Here is a 20,000-nt window from a genome sequence, read left to right as displayed (position 1 = left end):
TCCTTCTTTTGTGGGGACATTGTTGATTGTCACGTCATGTTCGGATGCACATTGTGGACGCCGTCTTTGCTCCGCAGTAAGTCTTTGCTGTCGTCCAGCATTCTGTTTTTGTTGAGTTTGTAGCCAGTTCGGTTTTAGTTTCGTTCTGCATAGCCTTCCTTAAGCTTCAATGCCTTTTCTTAGGGACTCTCACCTTTTGTTTCAGAATCAGAATCAGAATCAGTCATTACGCAAGGTAACGAGATTGAGGCCATTCCATACAGTGCGATGTGTGCATGCTAGAAAAACAATGTGCAAATATATAAAAATTTAAAAAATGTAGAAGTGCAATGAATATGGTGTGAAATGAATATATACATGAAAAAACAAAACAAAAACAGGGTGGTTGGTGGAATGGGTTATTGCACCGAAGAGAAGGCAGTTATGAGGGACAACGGGGCAGTCCGTTCAGGATGGTTATGGCCCTGGGGAAGAAGCTGTTCTTTAGCCTGTTTGTTTTGGTTTTAATGCACCTGTAGCGCTTCCCAGAGGTTTAAGCATTAGACACCTTTTTACCTGCACGCTGCCTCCCGCTGTACTATAATTACTGGTTTGCAAAACATATTTTTAACCCAAATAGGTGAAATTACATCATCTCCCACGGCACACCAGACTGTATCTCACGGCACAGTGGTTGGAAAAACACTGCTTTAGTACATGGTATATCAGAGGATTTTAATATTTGCAGACAAATAAATAAAAGGTCTGATTGAACAATATTTTGATATAAAAAGCCCTTTTTCTTATTAAATTAGTGGGTGTGTTTTTTCCCGCCGGTCGGGACCATCCTGTGAGTGCCTGCATGTCCGCATTCAAGGCAGCAGATAGTGAAATTAAAGCCGCTGCTCCTTTTTTAAATGTTGTTTCAACTTCCATGCTAGTGTTAGTGATATTTCTTTATTTTCTTCTTCTTGGCTGCACTTCCAGCTGTGTAAGGGGAAGAGTCACAACGCTGATTGAACATTAATTACGGCCTGATTTTCGCGCGCTGGAACGGAAGGTCGCCCACACACACGTGCACAAACCTTTCACAAAAAAAAAAAAAACACGCAAACGTACACACACATATTCACAGACACACACACACAGGTTCACGGTCAATAAAGCAGGATTATACCGACATTTTTTGCTCACTACGGCGCTAACTTCTACACTGTAAAAAGTCAGTGTTCAAAAACAAGAAAAATTAAAGCTGCAAGCAGCATTGGTCGGGCCCGCGTATTTGGCAGGTGCTAGTCCTAAGTGTCCCAATACTTTTGTCAAGTTTTAGTCCCAAGGGTCCCAATACTTTTGTCAAGTTGTAGTCTTAAGTGTCCCAATACTTTTGGCCAGTGTAGGTGTCCCAATACTTTTGTCCAGTGGTAGAACTAAGTGACCCAATACCTTTGTCCAGTTTTAGTCCTAAGTGTCCCAATACTTTTGTCAAGTAGTTGCCATAAGTGTCCCAATACTTTTGTCCAGTGTAAGTGTCCCAATACTTTTGTCCAGTTTTCGTCCTAAGTGTCGCAATACTTTTGTTCAGTGGTATTCGTAAGTGTCCCAATATTTTTTTCCAGTGTGAGTGTCCCAATACTTTTGTTCAGTTTTCGTCATAAGTGTCCCAATACTTTTGTCTACTTGTAGTCCGAATTGTCCCAATACTTTTGTGTAGTGTACCTACCTTGTTTGCATTGTGTGGGCACGCTGGTGCTTCCTGCTTTTAAGCAGCTTTCTTGAAAAAACAGCAGCATCAGCGCAGCAGCTCTTTGAAGGGTCATAAAATCAAAACCGGAGCCGGTATTAAAACTCTTTCGATAACTTTTAATCAAAAGGGTTCCATCTCTCTCCTGTGTTAGTTTGAAGCCGAAACGACAAACACGCTCAGAGGAGATAATGTTTGAAGAAAGGTGACCGGTTTTTACAAAAATGTTGTGTTGAAGGGGGAATAGCAAACTTCCTGTAGATTTTTGCTGGGGGTTGTCAATTTATGAAATGTAGGTCTAGGTCAGACCTACGGAGAGGTTCTTGTTTCATGTCTCTCCGACCTTCCCAGTGGGAGTTACAGGCTTTGTAATTTTTTTCTTCCGAGGAGCAGTTTTTTCTCCGTTTTATTCAAAAATTGCTCTAAAGCGCAATTTTTAAATTTGGGGTTAGGTTTTTTTTATTAGATCGCAATTTTTGCCAGTCCTGATGTGTGCGTTCAGTTTGGTGAGTTTTGAAGTGTGTTAAGGGGGTCAAATTACAGCTCAAAGAGGCAAAAGTTACTGTTTTTACTCAAATTTAGTGTTGAAGGGGGAATAGCAAACTTCCTGTAAGTCTAAGTGAGACCTTACATAGAGGTTTTTGTTTCATGTCTCTACAACATTCATACTGGGAGTTATAAGCAGTTTTCTTTCTAGGGGGCGCTAGAGCGCAATTTTGAGTTTTGGGGTTTGGTTTTCTGATAAAAAGTTTTGCCGTATATTACTGATGTGTGTGTAAAATTTGGTGAGTTTTGAAGCATGCTAAGGGGGTCAAATTACAGCGCAAAGTTGCGGAAGAATAATAATAATAAAACCTTACAAATTCAATAGGTCCTTATGTCCCATTGCATAAGGACTCCCTTTGGGAGTCCTTATGCAATGGGCCATGCGGGCCCTAAAAATACAAATTTAGGGCTATTTTACCTGAACTAAGCAAAATTATCTGCCAGTAGAACAAGAAAATTCAGCTTGTCAAGACTTTCCAAAACAAGTAAAATTAGCTAACCTCGATGAACCCAATAATACCTTAAAATAAGTATATTCTCACTAATAACAAGTGCACTTTTCTTGGTAGAAAAAAAACAGACCTTTTTGCTCAATATGTTGAAAAATATTCTTAAATGAAGTAAATGCTAGTGCCATTATCTTGACATAATGCATACTTGCCAACCTTGAGACCTCCGATTTCGGGGGGTGGGGGGCGTGGTCGGGGGTGGGGCGGGGGCGTGGTTGGGGGCGTGGTTAAGATATATATATATATATATATATATATATATATATAAGAAATACTTGACTTTCAGTGAATTCTCGCTATATATATATATATATATATATATATTTTATTACATATATATATACATATTAGAGATGCACGGATAGGCAATTATTTCATCCGCAACCGCATCAGAAAGTCGTCAACCATCCGCCATCCACCCGACCTAACATTTAATCAGAACCGCATCCGCCCGCACCCGCCCGTTGTTATATATCTAGTATAGACGATGCAAGGCATTAGTGAGGTTATAAAGCTTTTGCCTGTTAAAGAAAGGAGACTGATCCAATGCAGAACAGACATTCGCGTGCCACGCTGTCACGGCCCAGACGCACACCAGTGCGCAATCAAATGGGAGCCGCGCTGAGCGCACCTCCAAGCGCGTCTCGCTGCCGGCGACGGCCGGGTATGGGCCCGACGCTCCAGCGCCATCCATTTTCAGGGCTAGTTGATTCGGCAGGTGGGTTGTTACACACTCCTTAGCGGGTTCCGACTTCCATGGCCACCGTCCTGCTGTCTATATCAACCAGGGTGAGCCCCACCTCTTTCGTGAGCGCACTGCGCGCGGAGTGACCCCTGTTACGCGCCCCCGGCAACAGGGGTGGCGGGCAGGTAAGCTGCGCGGGCGGAGCGCGCGGAGTGACCCCTGTTACGAGCCCCCGGCCACGGGGGTGGCGGGCAGGTAAGCTGCTTACCTGCTGCGCGTGACGCCGGCCGCGGCGAAGGCGGACGAGGCGGGGTGTCGGTGCGGTGGGCGCGGTGGTGACCCTGGACGTGCGTCGGGCCCTTCTCGCGGATCGCCTCAGCTACGGCTCCCGGTGGGGCCCTCTCGGAGGGAAGGGGCCTCGATCCCGCGGACCCCGGCGAGGCGTCCCTTCTCCGCTCCGTAAAAGTGTCCATCTCTTTTTTTTTTCTTCTTCTGTTGTGGCATATGCTGCAGGTGCCTGCTCATTTTTCGTATGTGGGTAACAACATTTAACTATGTATATATATTTACCAATTGGTTTAACTGCCACCCGCCTGAATCTATTTAAAATCTTTTTTTTTTTTTTTTTCAACCGCCCGACCCGACCCGCGGATAAAATCTAATTTTTTTAAATTTCATCCGCCCGATCCGCGGATAATCCGCGGACTCCGCGGTTGTGCCCGCAAACCGCGCATCTCTAATACATATATATATATATATATATATATATATATATATATATATATATATATATATATATATATAAAGAAATACTTGAATTTCAGTGTTCATTTATTTACACATATACACACACATAACACTCATCTACTCATTGTTGAGTTAAGGGTTGAATTGGCCACCCTTGTTCTATTCTCTGTCACTATTTCAGAACACACACATTATACAAATATACATTATAAAATCAATAAGAAAACGGGAGCTCTAATTTGGGAGTCTGAATTAGGGTCAGAAGTTCCTATATAAACATTGCGCACTCACGTCGCCTTTTTGTATTGATTACTGCAGCTGTGCACGGGATTCATTCACAAACTACAACTCACAAACACTTTAGAGTTAGGCTCCACCATGAGAATGTGTACTTAAACTTATAAAGATCACATGGATATTATTCAGTGAGTTGATTCACCAAAACTAGCCTGTTATACAGGAGGAAAAAGCACACAGGACGTTTCAATTGTTCACAGACTGGTCGCTCTCATCAGAATGACAAGACACTTCCGGTCTGCAGGTGAGGTGATAGCATTCAATTGGGAAGAAACGCCCTACTGCCCCCTACTGACCAATGTGAATACTGATAAATGTGGAATGACAGCTCCAAAAACGAATTCAAACCACAAAATAAAATAAATAAATCAACACAGAAATGTGACACATTATGGGTGGGTCACATATGCATGTACAGTAGATGGCAGTATTGTCCTGTTTAAAAGTGTCACAACATTGCCGTAAACAGCAATGTTGTGAACAGGCTGTCAACACGTCACTCAGGTCCGCATGGAGCTGGAGGGGGCGTGGCCTCCAGCTCCGCCTGAATTTCGGGAGATTTTCGGGAGAAAATTTGTCCCGGGAGGTTTTCGGGAGAGGCGCTGAATTTCGGGAGTCTCCCGGAAAATCCGGGAGGGTTGGCAAGTATGACATAATGATATGCGCTCAACATTACATTTCTTGAAACCAGCAAACTTACACTAAAAACTAATTTATTGTTCTTAATGGAAAGGCAACAAGGCAACCGCTTGTTACTGTCGGGGTCTCCTAGCCGCTCAGGCAAATCATATTGTCTAAAAATGCATTTTTCCATGGATAACATGACATCATCGCGCCAAGTGCGTGCTCTTTCAGTCAATTAGTGCGCATATATACAGCCCGGCTCACGACCAAACATTTTTTAATTGTAATTTTGAGGAATTTATCTGAATGTGCATGAACTATTTCTGTTCAAAATTGTTTGAAATGTCAAATGTTTAAATATTAACTGTCAGTTTACTGTACTGTGCCAACGGTACTACTATATGAGTACGTGTTTTCTATTGTTTCATTGGAAATAAAACAACAAAGTCCATTTGGCTGTCATCCGTTTTAATTATGAGACACAATTGTGCTTGAAATAAGAAATTATTACTTTAAAACATCTTTGCAACACTTGATATTCTAGTTTCAAGCATGTTTTACTCAATATAGGTCATCAAATCTCAGCAACAAGCTGTAATATCTTACTGAGATCATTTAGGACCAAAACACTTAAAGGCGAACATTATCACAATTTCAGAATGGTTAAAACCATTAAAAATCAGTTCCCAGTGGCTTATTTTATTCTTCGAAGTTTTTTTCAAAATTTTACCCATCACGCAATATCCCTAAAAGAAGCTTCAAAGTGCCTGATTTTAACCATCGTTATATACACCCGTCCATTTTCCTGTGACGTCACATAGTGAAGCCGACACAAACAAACATGGCGCATAGAACAGCAAGCTATAGCGACATTAGCTCGGATTCAGACTCGGATTTCAGCGGCTTAAGCGATTCAACAGATTACGCATGTATTGAAACGGATGGTTGTAGTGTGGAGGCAGGTAGCGGAAAACCAAATTGAAGAAGAAACTGAAGCTATTGAGCCATATCGGTTTGAACCGTATGCAAGCGAAACCGACAAAAACGACACGACGGGAGAAAGCCAGGACGAATTGGGCGATCGCCTTCTAACCAACGATTGGTATGTGTTTGTTTGGCATTAAAGGAAACTAACAACTATGAACTAGGTTTACAGCATATGAAATATGGCAACAACATGCACTTTGAGAGTGCAGACAGCCCAGTTTTCATCAATTAATATATTCTGTAGACATACCCTCATCCGCGCTCTTTTCCTGAAAGCTGATCTGTCCAGTTTTGGAGTTGATGTCAGCAGGCCAGGGAAGCCAGGGTCGATAGGGGGTTTAGCTCGCTCGTCTGCGGGAACAAACTGCCGCCATTGCTTGCCGTGCTAGCGAGGTCCTTTGTCCCTGAATTGCTCACACACTCCGGCCAGATTCAATGGGGGTCTGGCGGCGGATTTCTTTGACTTTATCGTTGGAAATGCATCTGCTTTGAGTGTCGCAGGATATCCACACATTCTTGCCATCTCTGTCGTAGCATAGCTTTCGTCGGTAAAGTGTGCGGAACAAATTTCTTGCCACTTTGGCATCTTTGGGCCACTGGTGCAGCGTTTCTCAAAGTGTGGGGCGCGCCCCACTGGTGGGGAATAGAGACATGACAGGTGGGGCGCGAGGAACGGGAGGAAGTTTCACCTTATTTTTTTTTTTTTTATTATTATATTCTTAGATTATTTTTTTTACTATGCTTTCATTTTCTATACACACTGTAAATCACTTTGTGATTCTGTCTGTGAAATCCGCTATATAAATAAATGGAAATTACCGGTACTTATTTTTACTGTAGGCTTTATATTTCTCGGTACGAGCGAAAGTTTGACAGACATAGCAACAGTAACTAATGGGGGCGGGGCTAAGCGGAACAAACTTTCGCGCGGATGGGTAGCAGGCTAATGTGTGGACCACAATTACACAAATATATACATTTGTGACTCGCACCTCAAAGGTCGTCGAGCCAGAGCCAGCGCCTGCAGAGAAACAAAAATGTGACGGGCACACACTGTGTCATTCACCGGGAAGCACTCGCGTCAAGGCAGCTCAGCCCCGAACTCAATGAGGTTTTAACAGATGTTGTGAGCGCGGTAAATTTGATCAAAACACGACCACTGAAAGCGCGACTGTTCTCTGCACTGTGTGAGGAAATGGGAGCTGATCATACAGCCGTGCTGTTTCACAGTGAAGCAAGGTGGCTCTCCTGGGGGAAAGTGCTGTCACTTGCCCTGTCTTGCAAATGCAAATCTCCTCCTTTTTTTTTTTGCAAAGATTGCAAAGTGGCACTTTTATTGTATTTATTATTGAACTTGATGCAAGTTATTTGATTTATTATTGAACTTGATGCAAGTTATAACGCTTTTTTTGATTTATTATTGAACTTGATGCAAGTTATAACACTTTTTGATTTATTATTGAACTTGATGCAAGTTATTTGATTTATTATTGAACTTGATGCAAGTTATAACGCTTTTTTTGATTTATTATTGAACTTGATGCAAGTTATAACACTTTTTGATTTATTATTGAACTTGATGCAAGTTATTTGATTTATTATTGAACTTGATGCAAGTTATAACACTTTTTTTTTATTATTGAACTTGATGCAAGTTATAACACTTTTCTTTTATTTATTATTGAACTTGATGCAAGTTATAACACTTTTTTTGATTTATTATTGAACGTGATGCAAGTTATAACACTTTTTGATTTATTATTGAACTTGATGCAAGTTATAACACTTTTTTTGATTTATTATTGAACTTGATGCAAGTTATTTGATTTATTATTGAACTTGATGCAAGTTATAACACTTTTTTTGATTTATTATTGAACGTGATGCAAGTTATAACACTTTTTGATTTATTATTGAACTTGATGCAAGTTATAACACTTTTTTGATTTATTATTGAACTTGATGCAAGTTATAACACTTTTTTTGATTTATTATTGAACTTGATGCAAGTTATAACACTTTTTTTGATTTATTATTGAACTTGATGCAAGTTATAACACTTTTTTTGATTTATTATTGAACGTGATGCAAGTTATAACACTTTTTTTGATTTATTATTGAACTTGATGCAAGTTATAACAGTTTTTTTGATTTATTATTGAACGTGATGCAAGTTATAGCACTTGCACAGTTATTTTATTTATTATTGAACTTAATGTTATTTTATGTTATTGAGTTCGAATGTATACAACTTGATGTTCAATAAATTTGAAAATGTTAAAGCTTGGCATTAGCGCTCTGTTGGGGCGATGGGGGCAGGTGGGGCTTGAAAACTTCCCCTTGTCCAAAGTGGGGGATGACAAAAAAAGTTTGAGAACCACTGCACTGGTGCAACTTGAATCCGTCCCTGTTGGTGTTGTTACACCCTCCGACAACACACCGACGAGGCATGACGTCTCCAAGGTACGGAAAACAGTCGAAAAAACGGAAAATAACAGAGCTGATTTGACTCGGGTGTTTGAGAAAATGGCGGATTGCTTCCCGATGTGACGCCACGTTGTGACGTCATCGCTCCGAGAGCGAATATTAGAAAGGCGTTTAATTCGCCAAAATTCACCCGTTTAGAGTTCGGAAATCGGTTAAAAAAATATATGATCTTTTTTCTGCAACATCAAGGTATATATTGACGCTTACATAGGTCTGGTGATAAGGTTCCCCCTTAAAACAAGTAAAACACTCTAACATAAAATCTGCTTAGTGAGAAGAATTATCTTATCAGACAGAAAATAAGCACATATCACCCTTATTTGAGATATTTCATCTTGATCGAGGAAATATGCTAACAGCTGATCCCCGTCATCGAACTCAAATCAATCGCCAGCCTTAAACTATAGTCTACACCATGCCTATTCCACGCAAACAGGCCTGAGGCCAGAACGGTCCGATGTGAGCCACAAAGATCCGATCTGGAGTGTCGTCATGTTATCTTTAACACACACATATTTCCTTCTGTTTCTCTGCAGAATTCCATCCGACATAACCTCTCCCTCCACACGCGCTTCATCCGTGTTCAAAATGAGGGCACTGGAAAGAGCTCCTGGTGGATGCTTAACCCTGACGGAGGGAAGATGGGCAAGGCCCCGCGGCGGCGAGCCGTTTCCATGGACAACAACACCAAGTATCTTAAGAGCAAAGGTCGCATTCGGGGCAAAAGGGTCGGACGCCCTGGAATTGGAGCGGTATCTGCTGTCGTCGGGCTTCAGGGCTCCCCTGATCACGGCAGCCCACCGCATAAAGGTCTCCCCGGATCTGGAGGGGCGTCCAGGACGGATGGGGAGTTCGACGCCTGGACAGATCTCCACTCCAGGGCGAGCTCGTCGGCCTCAACTCTGAGCGGCCGCTTGTCGCCCATCCTTGCTGAGGGGGAACCGGAGGAACCAGAGGAGGGAGACCTGTCCTGTTCCACCTCCCCACACCTCTACCCCTCCCCGACCGCCTGCTCTCCGTCCATGGGGACGGGCAACCGCTGTCCTCCCCTTGAGCAATTGCCTCAGCTGGCCAACCTGACAGGTGCCATCTGTCTTGATGAGCAGCTGATGGAGGACGGCTATCATCACCATCATTCACAGCAGCAGCAACACCAACAGCATCCCTCTGTTGGCAGACATAAGCACCAGACCTCAGTCTACCACTACAGCTCTGGAGTGAAGGGCCAGGGTTCTTATGGAGCAGGGGGGTATGGTGCGACGGGCATGGGCATGATGCGCCACCACTCACCCATGCAAACCATCCAGGAGAACAAGCCAGCCAGGTTTTCGGGAACAATGCGGACATACTCCAGCAGCAACGCTCTGCAGAGTCTGCTAACGGGGGTTTCAGCCGGGCAGCCGTACTGCTCCAAGGACATGATGCTGGTCCCCAAAAGAGAAGGCCATCACATGATGGCTTGTAACGGCTCCAACCCTCACGGCCACCTTGCCGGTCACCACAGTCACAACAGAACTCACAGCCATACTCCGTCACACAATCACAACTCATCTCACAGCCTCAGTCACAACAGCGTCAGTCATAACCACACCCCGCCCCGAGTGCTGCCCCTCAATCCATGCGGCAACCAGCTGCAGACTTACAATCACAAATCGCCCTACCTTTACAGTCCACCGTCGCACGCCCACCTCCCGGCGTCAACCACCCTGCCCCCTAACCCAGCGGGGATGCTCGGCATGCCCCAGGACTCTTGCCATTTGGCCACCGCCCCTCATCCACACCCTCGCCACAACCATTACCCTGAGCCGCAACACCAAGCCATGGCTAACGGACCCTTCCACCTGGGCCAGGGCATGGGGGGCAGTAACGGCAATGGGAGTTACCACCACGGCTACCACCAACCCCACCCGCACGAGAGACTACCCGCCGATCTGGACATCGACATGTTCCAGGGCAGCCTGGACTGCGACGTAGAGTCCATCCTCCTCCACGACATCATGGACTCTGGGGAGGAGATGGACTTCAACTTTGACTGCTCCCTCGCTCAGGGGGTGGGACTCGGAATGGGAATGGGGATGGGTGTGACCATGGGCATGGGGATGGGAATGAGCGGACTCGCCGGTCCACAGCAAACCCACAGCAACCAGAGCTGGGTCCCTGGCTGAAATGCGGTAGGACCCACAAAATGAAGCACTGTGTTCAACTGTGACATTCCTTACTTGACACAGAGACTATAGGACCATGTCTTTCTTTGTTGTCTGTCACCACTTCCTCCTTTTTTTTGGCCCCTCCTCTCCCTGTGAGATCTAGCTCATGTCCCGTTAAGTATTTCCTCATATCAGCTCTACTGTGATGACAATCTCTCAGCATCATTGCTTCTCATCTGCCATGAGAGCTGAACTCTCAGTGCACTTTATTGCAAGTGGGTCTTTATCCGGCAGAACCGTTGGCGGGGCGGGGGTATGGGCTGCAACACTTTGGGCACGAACAAACGCAGTCGGAATCTAAAAACTCCGTTTCCATATGAGTTGGGAAATTGTGTTAGATGTAAATATGAACGGAATACAATGATAATTTTCAACCCATATTCAGTTGAATATGTGCAAATAATCATTAACTTTAGAATTTGATGCCAGCAACACGTGACAAAGAAGTTGGGAAAGGTGGCAATAAATACTGATAAAGTTGAGGAATGCTCATCAAACACTTATTTGGAACATCCCACAGGTGAGCAGGCAAATTGGGAACAGGTGGGTGCCATGATTGGGTATAAAAGTAGATTCCATGAAATGCTCAGTCATTCACAAACAAGGATGGGGCAGAGGGTCACCACTTTGTCAACAAATGCGTGAGCAAATTGTTGAACAGTTTAAGAAAAACCTTTCTCAAGCAGCTATCGCAAGGAATTTAGGGATTTCGCCATCTACGCTCCGTAATATCATCAAAGGGTTCAGAGAATCTGGAGAAATCACTGCACGTAAGCAGCTAAGCCCGTGACCTTCCATCCCTCAGGCTGTACCGCATCAACAAGCGACATCAGTGTTTAAAGGATATCACCACATGGGCTCAGGAACACTTCAGAAACCCACTGTCAGTACCGTATTTTCCGCACCATAAGGCGCCCTGGGTTATAAGCCGCGCCTTCAATGAACGGCATATTTCAAAACTTTGTCCACCTATAAGCCGCCCTGTGTTATAAGCCGCATCTAACTGCGCTAAAGGGAATGTCAAAAAAACAGTCAGATAGGTCAGTCAAACTTTAATAATATATTAAAAACCAGCGTGATGTGGGCGCGCATGGAGTCGTATATCAACATGGACGGAGCTGCGTGAAAAAAGCCACCCGGCCTCTTCGCGTAAACTTACCTTAACCACTCGCTCATCTTTTCTTCATCCATCCATCCCTTCGAGTTAGCTTTTATGATGACGCCGGCTGGAAAGGTCTCTTTTGGCAAGGTCTTCCTTTTGAATATCACCATGGGTGGAAGTTTCTGGCCATTAGCATGGCAAGCTAGAACCACAGTGAAGGATGACTTCTCATTCCCTGTGGTGCGAATATTCACCGTACGTGCTCCCGTTGTATCCACAGTGCGGTTCACAGGAATATCAAAAGTCAGTGGAACCTCGTCCATGTTGATAATGTTCTCTGGCCGGATCTTTTTTTCAGCTATCTTGTTTTTACAATATGCACGGAAAGTAGCCAGCTTTTCTTGAAAGTCTTTAGGCAGTTGCTGTGAAATAGTAATCCGTGTGCGGATGGAGAGATTGCGTCTTTTCATGAACCGGAAACCTGTCGCTTAGTAGGAGCCATTTTGTGGTCTTTACAGATGTAAACACACAAAGGAAATGAAACGTAATATCCGCACGCTTCTTCTTCTTCTACGCGGGCGGGTGGTTGCTTACAGTAGAAGAAGAAGCGCTTCCTGTTCTATGGGGGCGGGTGCTTACCTTGGCGGTTGCTTGCGTAGAAGAAGAAGCACTTCCTCTTCTACGGGGAAAAAAGATGGCGGCTGTTTACCGTAGTTGCGAGACCGAAACTTTATGAAAATGAATCGTAATATTAATCCATATATAAAGCGCACCGGGTTATAAGCCGCACTGTCAGCTTTTGAGTAAATTTGTGGTTTTTAGGTGCGGCTAATAGTGCGGAAAATACGGTAACTACAGTCGGTCGCTACATCTGTAAGTGCAAGTTAAAACTCTCCTATGCAAGGCGAAAAACAGTTTATCAACAACACCCAGAAACGCCGTCGGCTTCGCCGGGCCTGAGCTCATCTAAGATGGACTGATACAAAGTGGAAAAGTGTTCTGTGGTCTGACGAGTCCACATTTCAAATTTTTTTTTGGAAACTGTGGACGTCGTGTCCTCCGGACCAAAGAGGAAAAGAACCATCCGGATTGTTATAGGCGCAAAGTGGAAAAGCCAGCATGTGTGATGGTATGGGGGTGTATTAGTGCCCAAGACATGGGTAACTTACACATCTGTGAAGGCGCCATTAATCAGAATCAGAATCAGAATCAGCTTTATTGTCATTACGCAAGGTAACGAGATTGAGGCCATTCCATACAGTGCGATGTGTGCATGCTAGAAAAACAATGTGCAAATATATAACAATTTAAAAAATGTAGAAGTGCAATGAATATGGTGTGAAATGAATATATACATGAAAAAACAAAACAAAAACAGGGTGGTTGGTGGAATGGGTTATTGCACCGAAGAGAAGGCAGTTATAAGGGACAATGGGGCAGTCCGTTCAGGATGGTTATGGCCCTGGGGACGAAGCTGTTCTTTAGCCTGTTTGTTTTGGTTTTAATGCACCTGTAGCGCTTCCCAGAGGGCAGCAGGTGGAACAGGTCAGAGCCAGGGTGGGTGCTGTCCTTGATGATGGCACTGGCTCTGTTGAGGCAGCGGGAGGTGTAGATGTCCGTCAGAGAGGGGAGAGGGCGGCCGATGATCTTCTGAGCCGTCTTGACCACTCTTTGCAGCCTCTCCCTGTCTGCTGCAGTGCAGCTGCCGTACCATACCGTAATACAGTAGGTCAGCAGGCTCTCGATGGACGAGCGGTAGAAGGTCAGCAGCAGGTCAGGCTTCGGGTTGTACTTCCCGAGGACTCTAAGGAAGTGTAGCTGCTGAAAGGTACATACAGGTTTTGGAGCAACACATGGACGTTACCATGGACGCCCCTGCTTATTTCAGCAAGACAATGCCAAGCCACGTGTTACATCAACGTGGCTTCATAGTAAAAGAGTGCGGGTACTTTCCTGGCCCGCCTGCAGTCCAGACCTGTCTCCCATTGAAAATGTGTGGCGCATTATGAAGTGTGAAATACGACAATGACAGACTTCGGACTGTTGAACAACTTAAGCTGTACATCAAGCAAGAATGGGAAAGAATTCCACCTGAGAAGCTTCAAAAATGTGTCTCCTCAGTTCCCAAACGTTTACTTAATGTTGTTAAAAGGAAAGGCCACGTAACACAGTGGTGAACATGCCCTTTCCCAACTACTTTGGCACGTGTTGCAGCCATGAAATTCTAAGTTTATGAGTTTGAACATCAAATATGTTGTCTTTGTAGCATATTCAACTGGGTTGAAAAGGATTTGCAAATCATTGTATTCCGTTTATATTTACATCTAACACCATTTCCCAACTCATATGGAAACGGGGTTTGTAGTGTCAGATGTCAAACTTAAATAAGCCCCTTAATCAGTCCTTCAGGCAAAGTGGGGACCGGGAAAAAAAAAAAAGGTACAAGAAATCATTGAAAACCCAAATTAATTTCTGATTCAGGACCGCTTTTCCCTTCTTAATGAAATCCACTCTCATGAGAGCCAATCAATCCCGGCCTGTGTCTTCGCACCGCCGTTATTTACAGCCTCATACATCCAGACCTTGACTCCTCCGTTGGACGCCACGTTTGGTTAATGTCCTCCTCGCCGGCGGCCCCGCCGTGTTGTCACGACATCACTAAGTGGATTCCATCATTACTCGCTTGCGTGCAATTTGCTGAATTAAAAACTTGTATCACCTTGTCTCACCTGGGCCTCTGGAGCCTCGCTCGCTCGCTCGCTCTCCCGGGCCCTGTCTGGAAGTGGCGTTCTCCTTCCGCCTGCCAGCGGAGACAAAGTGGCCATTACTCACGGCGAGCCATTAATGGGGCTTGATTGAAATTCAGCATCTTGCTTTTAATCTCCAAAGTGATGCGGCAGCAATGCGTCATTATTGAGAAGCTAACACGTCGTCCTCCCGTATCTCACTACGACTTGCCATCCCCCCTTTTCCCCAAATGTCCACTTTTGGGCAAAACATCGATGAGAAGCCCCGCAAAGCCATCCGTCCCAGCCCCTTTATTTGTGTGTGTGTGTGTGTGTGTGTGTTTATTCCGTTGTCGTGTTGTCATTGTGTTCTTGGTAACTCTACGGACCAACAGCGCTGACGGAATTCCGTCGGTGAAATGTAGTGCAGTATGACCTTCCTCCCATCCTCTCCCGCCCGCCCACGTTTGTGCTTTGCTCAATTGTCTCTGTGTTTGTGAGCCAGGGGTGGAGGCTGTGCCGGTGCCGGTGCCGGAGCGCGTGGTGGTGAGGTTAGTCTGAAGCTTCTTTATCATCGGCCTTGAGGGAGTCACGGAGAGGACACCTCCAAGAAGAACCCTCTCCATTTAGGCTTGTACACAAAAGGTGGGCGGGGCTTAAAGGGTGTTTATTGTTCCAGCCAAAGGTCAAACATGGCAGAGACTATCAGACCCATTATTGAGGTGAATACTCTTCTATCACCGCGTTGCTGGAAAATGTGCGGGCGTCTCGTTTTGCTCTATTTATTTATGAACGATGGGTCTTTGTCCAATCCTAAGTGTGGTAGTTGTTTCCAGTCAACTCCCGTACCCCCCCCACCTGCTCTCTCCCCGCGCCCGTTTTTTAAAGATGTCGACCTCCGCCCGTCCCTGTTTTGACTTACATTTATTTTGTACAAAATCTATATATTAAGAATATTGTAAAATAGTTTTTAAGGAAAAAAAAAAAAAAGTCTCAAAAGGATTATCAGTTTTGTTGTCTATTTCTTTTTTTCAAAAGAATGTATCTCATCATCTGGTGACTGTTAAATAAATGCATTTAAAAGAAAAGACTTGTCGTTTGTTTGAATGTAAAATCCATGTGCACAAAGTTGTAAAGAAAAATATCAACGTGTTTTCCGTTTTTTTCCCCGGATTATAAGGCGCACTGGCGATGAGAGGGTTTATTTTCGATCTTTTTTCATATATAAGGCGCACTGGATTATAAGGCGCATTAAAGGAGTCATATACAGGTAAAAGCCAGGAAATTAGAATATTTTGAAAAACTTGATTTATTTCAGTAATTGCATTCAAAAGGTGTAACTTGTACATTATATTTATTCATTGCACACAGACTGATGCATTCAAATGTTTATTTCATTTAATTTTGATGATTTGAAGTGGCAACAAATGAAAATCCAAAATTCCGTGTGTCACAAAATTAGAATATTACTTAAGGCTAATACAAAAAAGGGATTTTTAGAAATGTTGGCCAACTGAAAAGTATGAAAATGAAAAATATGAGCATGTACAATACTCAATACTTGGTTGGAGATCCTTTTGCCTCAATTACTGCGTTAATGCGGCGTGGCATGGAGTCGATGAGTTTCTGGCACTGCTCAGGTGTTATGAGAGCCCAGGTTGCTCTGATAGTGGCCTTCAACTCTTCTGCGTTTTTGGGTCTGGCATTCTGCATCTTCCTTTTCACAATACCCCACAGATTTTCTATGGGGCTAAGGTCAGGGGAGTTGGCGGGCCAATTTAGAACAGAAATACCATGGTCCGTAAACCAGGCACGGGTAGATTTTGCGCTGTGTGCAGGCGCCAAGTCCTGTTGGAACTTGAAATCTCCATCTCCATAGAGCAGGTCAGCAGCAGGAAGCATGAAGTGCTCTAAAACTTGCTGGTAGACGGCTGCGTTGACCCTGGATCTCAGGAAACAGAGTGGACCGACACCAGCAGATGACATGGCACCCCAAACCATCACCCAACCATGCAAATTTTGCATTTCCTTTGGAAATCGAGGTCCCAGAGTCTGGAGGAAGACAGGAGAGGCACAGGATCCACGTTGCCTGAAGTCTAGTGTAAAGTTTCCACCATCAGTGATGGTTTGGGGTCTATATATATATATATATAATACTATCTATTATTATTATTATTATTATTATTATCATTATTTAAGTGACTGATACGAGTTTGACAAAGTGCGACCCCCACAGGGCACCACAGACTGTGGATGCTTTTAAAAAAAGGCTTAAAAACACTTGTTTTTAAAAAAGCCTTTTTTTTTTTTTTTAGATATATGCATACTAGTTCTAGCTATTTGGCTGTTCTAGTTTTTATTAGGGCCCGCATGGCCCATTGCATAAGGACTCCCACAGGGAGTCCTTATGCAATGGGACATAAGGACCTATTGAATTTGTAAGGTTTTATTCTTTCTTATTATTATTATTATTATTCTTCCGCAACTTTGCGCTGTAATTTGACCCCCTTAACATACTTCAAAACTCACTTTTACACACACATCAGTAATATACGGCAAAACTTTTTATCAAAAAACCAAACCTCAAAACTCAAAATTGCGCTCTAGCGCCCCCTACGAAAAAAAAAAAAACTAGACTGCCTGTAACTCCCACTAGGAAGGTCGGAGAGACATGAAACAAAAACCTTTATGTAGGTGTGACTTAGACCTAGATTTCATAATAGTATATTCTCGGGCAAAAATCAACAGGAAGTTGGCAATTCCCCCTTCAAGACAAAAAAGTACTAAAAACAGTAACTTTTGCCTCTTTGAGCTGTATTTTCACCCTCTTAACATGCTTCAAAACTCACCAAACTGAACGCACACATCAGGACTGGCAAAAAATTGCGATCTAATAAAAAAACCTAACCCCAAATCTCAAAATTGCGCTCTAGCGCAATTTTTGAATAAAACGCAGAAAAAACTGCTCCTCGGAAGACAAAAATGACAAAACTGCCTGTAACTCCCACTGGGAAGGTCGGAGAGACATGAAACAAAAACCTCTATGTAGGTCTCACTTAGACCTACATTTCATATATTGACAACCCCCAGCAAAAATCAACAGGAAGTTTGCAATTTCCCCTTCAAAACAATTTTTTTTTAACCTTTATGTAGGTCTGACTTAGACCTAGATTTCATAATAGTATATTCTCGGGCAAAAATCAACAGGAAGTTGGCAATTCCCCCTTCAAGACAAAAAAGTACTAAAAACAGTAACTTTTGCCTCTTTGAGCTGTATTTTCACCCTCTTAACATGCTTCAAAACTCACCAAACTGAACGCACACATCAGGACTGGCAAAAATTGCGATCTAATAAAAAAAAACCTAACCCCGAATCTCAAAATTGCGCTCTAGCGCAATTTTTGAATAAAACGCAGAAAAAACTGCTCCTCGGAAGAAAAAAAATGACAAAACTGCCTGTACCTCCCACTGGGAAGGTCGGAGAGACATGAAACAAAAACCTCTATGCAGGTCTCACTTAGACCTACATTTCATATATTGACAACCCCCAGCAAAAATCAACAGGAAGTTTGCAATTTCCCCTTCAAAACAATTTTTTTTTAACCTTTATGTAGGTGTGACTTAGACCTAGATTTCATAATAGTATATTCTCGGGCAAAAATCAACAGGAAGTTGGCAATTCCCCCTTCAAGACAAAAAAGTACTAAAAACAGTAACTTTTGCCTCTTTGAGCTGTATTTTCACCCTCTCAACATGCTTCAAAACTCACCAAACTGAACACACACATCAGGACTGGCAAAAATTACGATCTAATAAAAAAACCTAACCCCAAATCTCAAAATTGCGCTCTAGCGCAATTTTTGAATAAAACGCAGAAAAAACTGCTCCTCGGAAGAAAAAAATGACAAAACTGCCTGTAACTCCCACTGGGAAGGTCGGAGAGACATGAAACAAAAACCTCTATGTAGGTCTCACTTAGACCTACATTTCATATATTGACAACCCCCAGCAAAAATCAACAGGAAGTTTGCAATTTCCCCTTCAAAACACATTTTTTTTTATAAACCGGTCACTTCTCTTCAAACATTATGTCCTCTGAGCTCGTTTGTCGTATCAGCTTCAAAATAACACAGGAGAGAGAGATTGAACCCTTCCAAATAAAAGTTATCGAAATAATTTTTCTAACTGCTCCGGTTTTGATTTTATGAGCCTTCAAAGATGATGCTGCTGCGCTGCTGTTTTTTTAAAGATGGCTGCTTAAAAGCAGGAAGCACCAGCGTGCCCACACAATGCAGACAAGGTAGGTACACTAGACAAAAGTCTTGGGACACTTCGGACTAAAAGTAGACAAAAGTATTGGGACACTTGGGACTAAAACTTGACAAAAGTATTGGGACACTTAGGACGAGCACCTGCCAAATACGCGGGCCCGACCAATGCTGCTTGCAGCTTTAATTTTTATTTATTTTTTATTATCTATTTATTTATTTTATTTTATTTTTTTAATACACTGTAGCACTTTGAGGTTGTTTAGTCAATGTAAAGTGCTTTTTACAAATAAAATCTATTATTATTATTATTATTATTATTATTATTTAAGTGACTGATATGAGTTTGACAAAGTGCGACCCCCAAATCCTCCACACGACACCCCCGCTCCGGACAGGCTAACCTCCTCCAGCCTCCGAGGACAAAGCTACGAACAATGGGAGACCGCTCCCAGCCTGTGGAACGCTCTCCCTGACCACCTGAGGGCACCACAGACTGTGGACGCTTTTAAAAAAAGGCTTAAAAACAAAAACAAAAGCCTTTTTTTTTTAAAAGATATATGCATACTAGTTCTAGCTATTTGGCTGTTCTAGTTTTTATTTTTATTTATTTTTTATTATCTTTTTAATTATTTTATTTTATTTTTTTAATACACTGTAGCACTTTGAGGTTGTTTAGTCAATGCAAAGTGCTTTTTACAAATAAAATCTATTACCATTTTATTATTATTATTATTATATACAAATCAGTTTATAGTCTCCCATAATGGTTCCAAATACATTTATGCAAGAATTAAACGATCATAAAAATAAATAAAAAAATCAACAAATTTAAATCAAATTATTTGATTTATGTCTCCAAATTTACAGTACAAGCTTTCCACATCTCATCAGGTCAGGTTGTTGTCTTCATAATTATCTACATTTAAATTGTATTTATTCACTTACTAATTGTTGTCAGCTAATAACCATATTAGGCTATGGGGGGTGGGGGGGGGGTTGGCTCTGTCCTACAGAACCACATCATGTGTGGAAGCATCATTTGTTTTTCTTACTGCCTGGGAAAACCTGTGTGTGTGTGTGTGTGTGTGTGTG

The 20,000-nt window shown here is 43.0% G+C and overlaps 1 protein-coding gene across 1 annotated transcript in view; it reads left to right on the top strand.

Annotated features, from left to right (window-relative positions):
• Positions 1 to 11,419, top strand: part of LOC133605452 (forkhead box protein O6-like) — a 210,290-nt gene extending 198,871 nt beyond the window's left edge. The window contains exon 2 of the mRNA XM_061958795.2: positions 9,139 to 11,419. Coding sequence (XP_061814779.2) covers positions 9,139 to 10,767 — 1,629 coding nt within the window. The 3' untranslated portion in view covers positions 10,768 to 11,419. The remainder of the gene's footprint in view (positions 1 to 9,138) is intronic.
• Positions 11,420 to 20,000: the final 8,581 nt, after the last annotated feature.

The sequence above is a fragment of the Nerophis lumbriciformis genome, linkage group LG04 (assembly GCF_033978685.3).
Source record: "Nerophis lumbriciformis linkage group LG04, RoL_Nlum_v2.1, whole genome shotgun sequence".
In the NCBI taxonomy this organism is placed as follows: Eukaryota; Metazoa; Chordata; class Actinopteri; order Syngnathiformes; family Syngnathidae; genus Nerophis; species Nerophis lumbriciformis.
The sequence above is the reverse complement of the archived record's forward strand: the minus strand, read 5'-3'. Positions and strand labels throughout refer to the sequence as shown.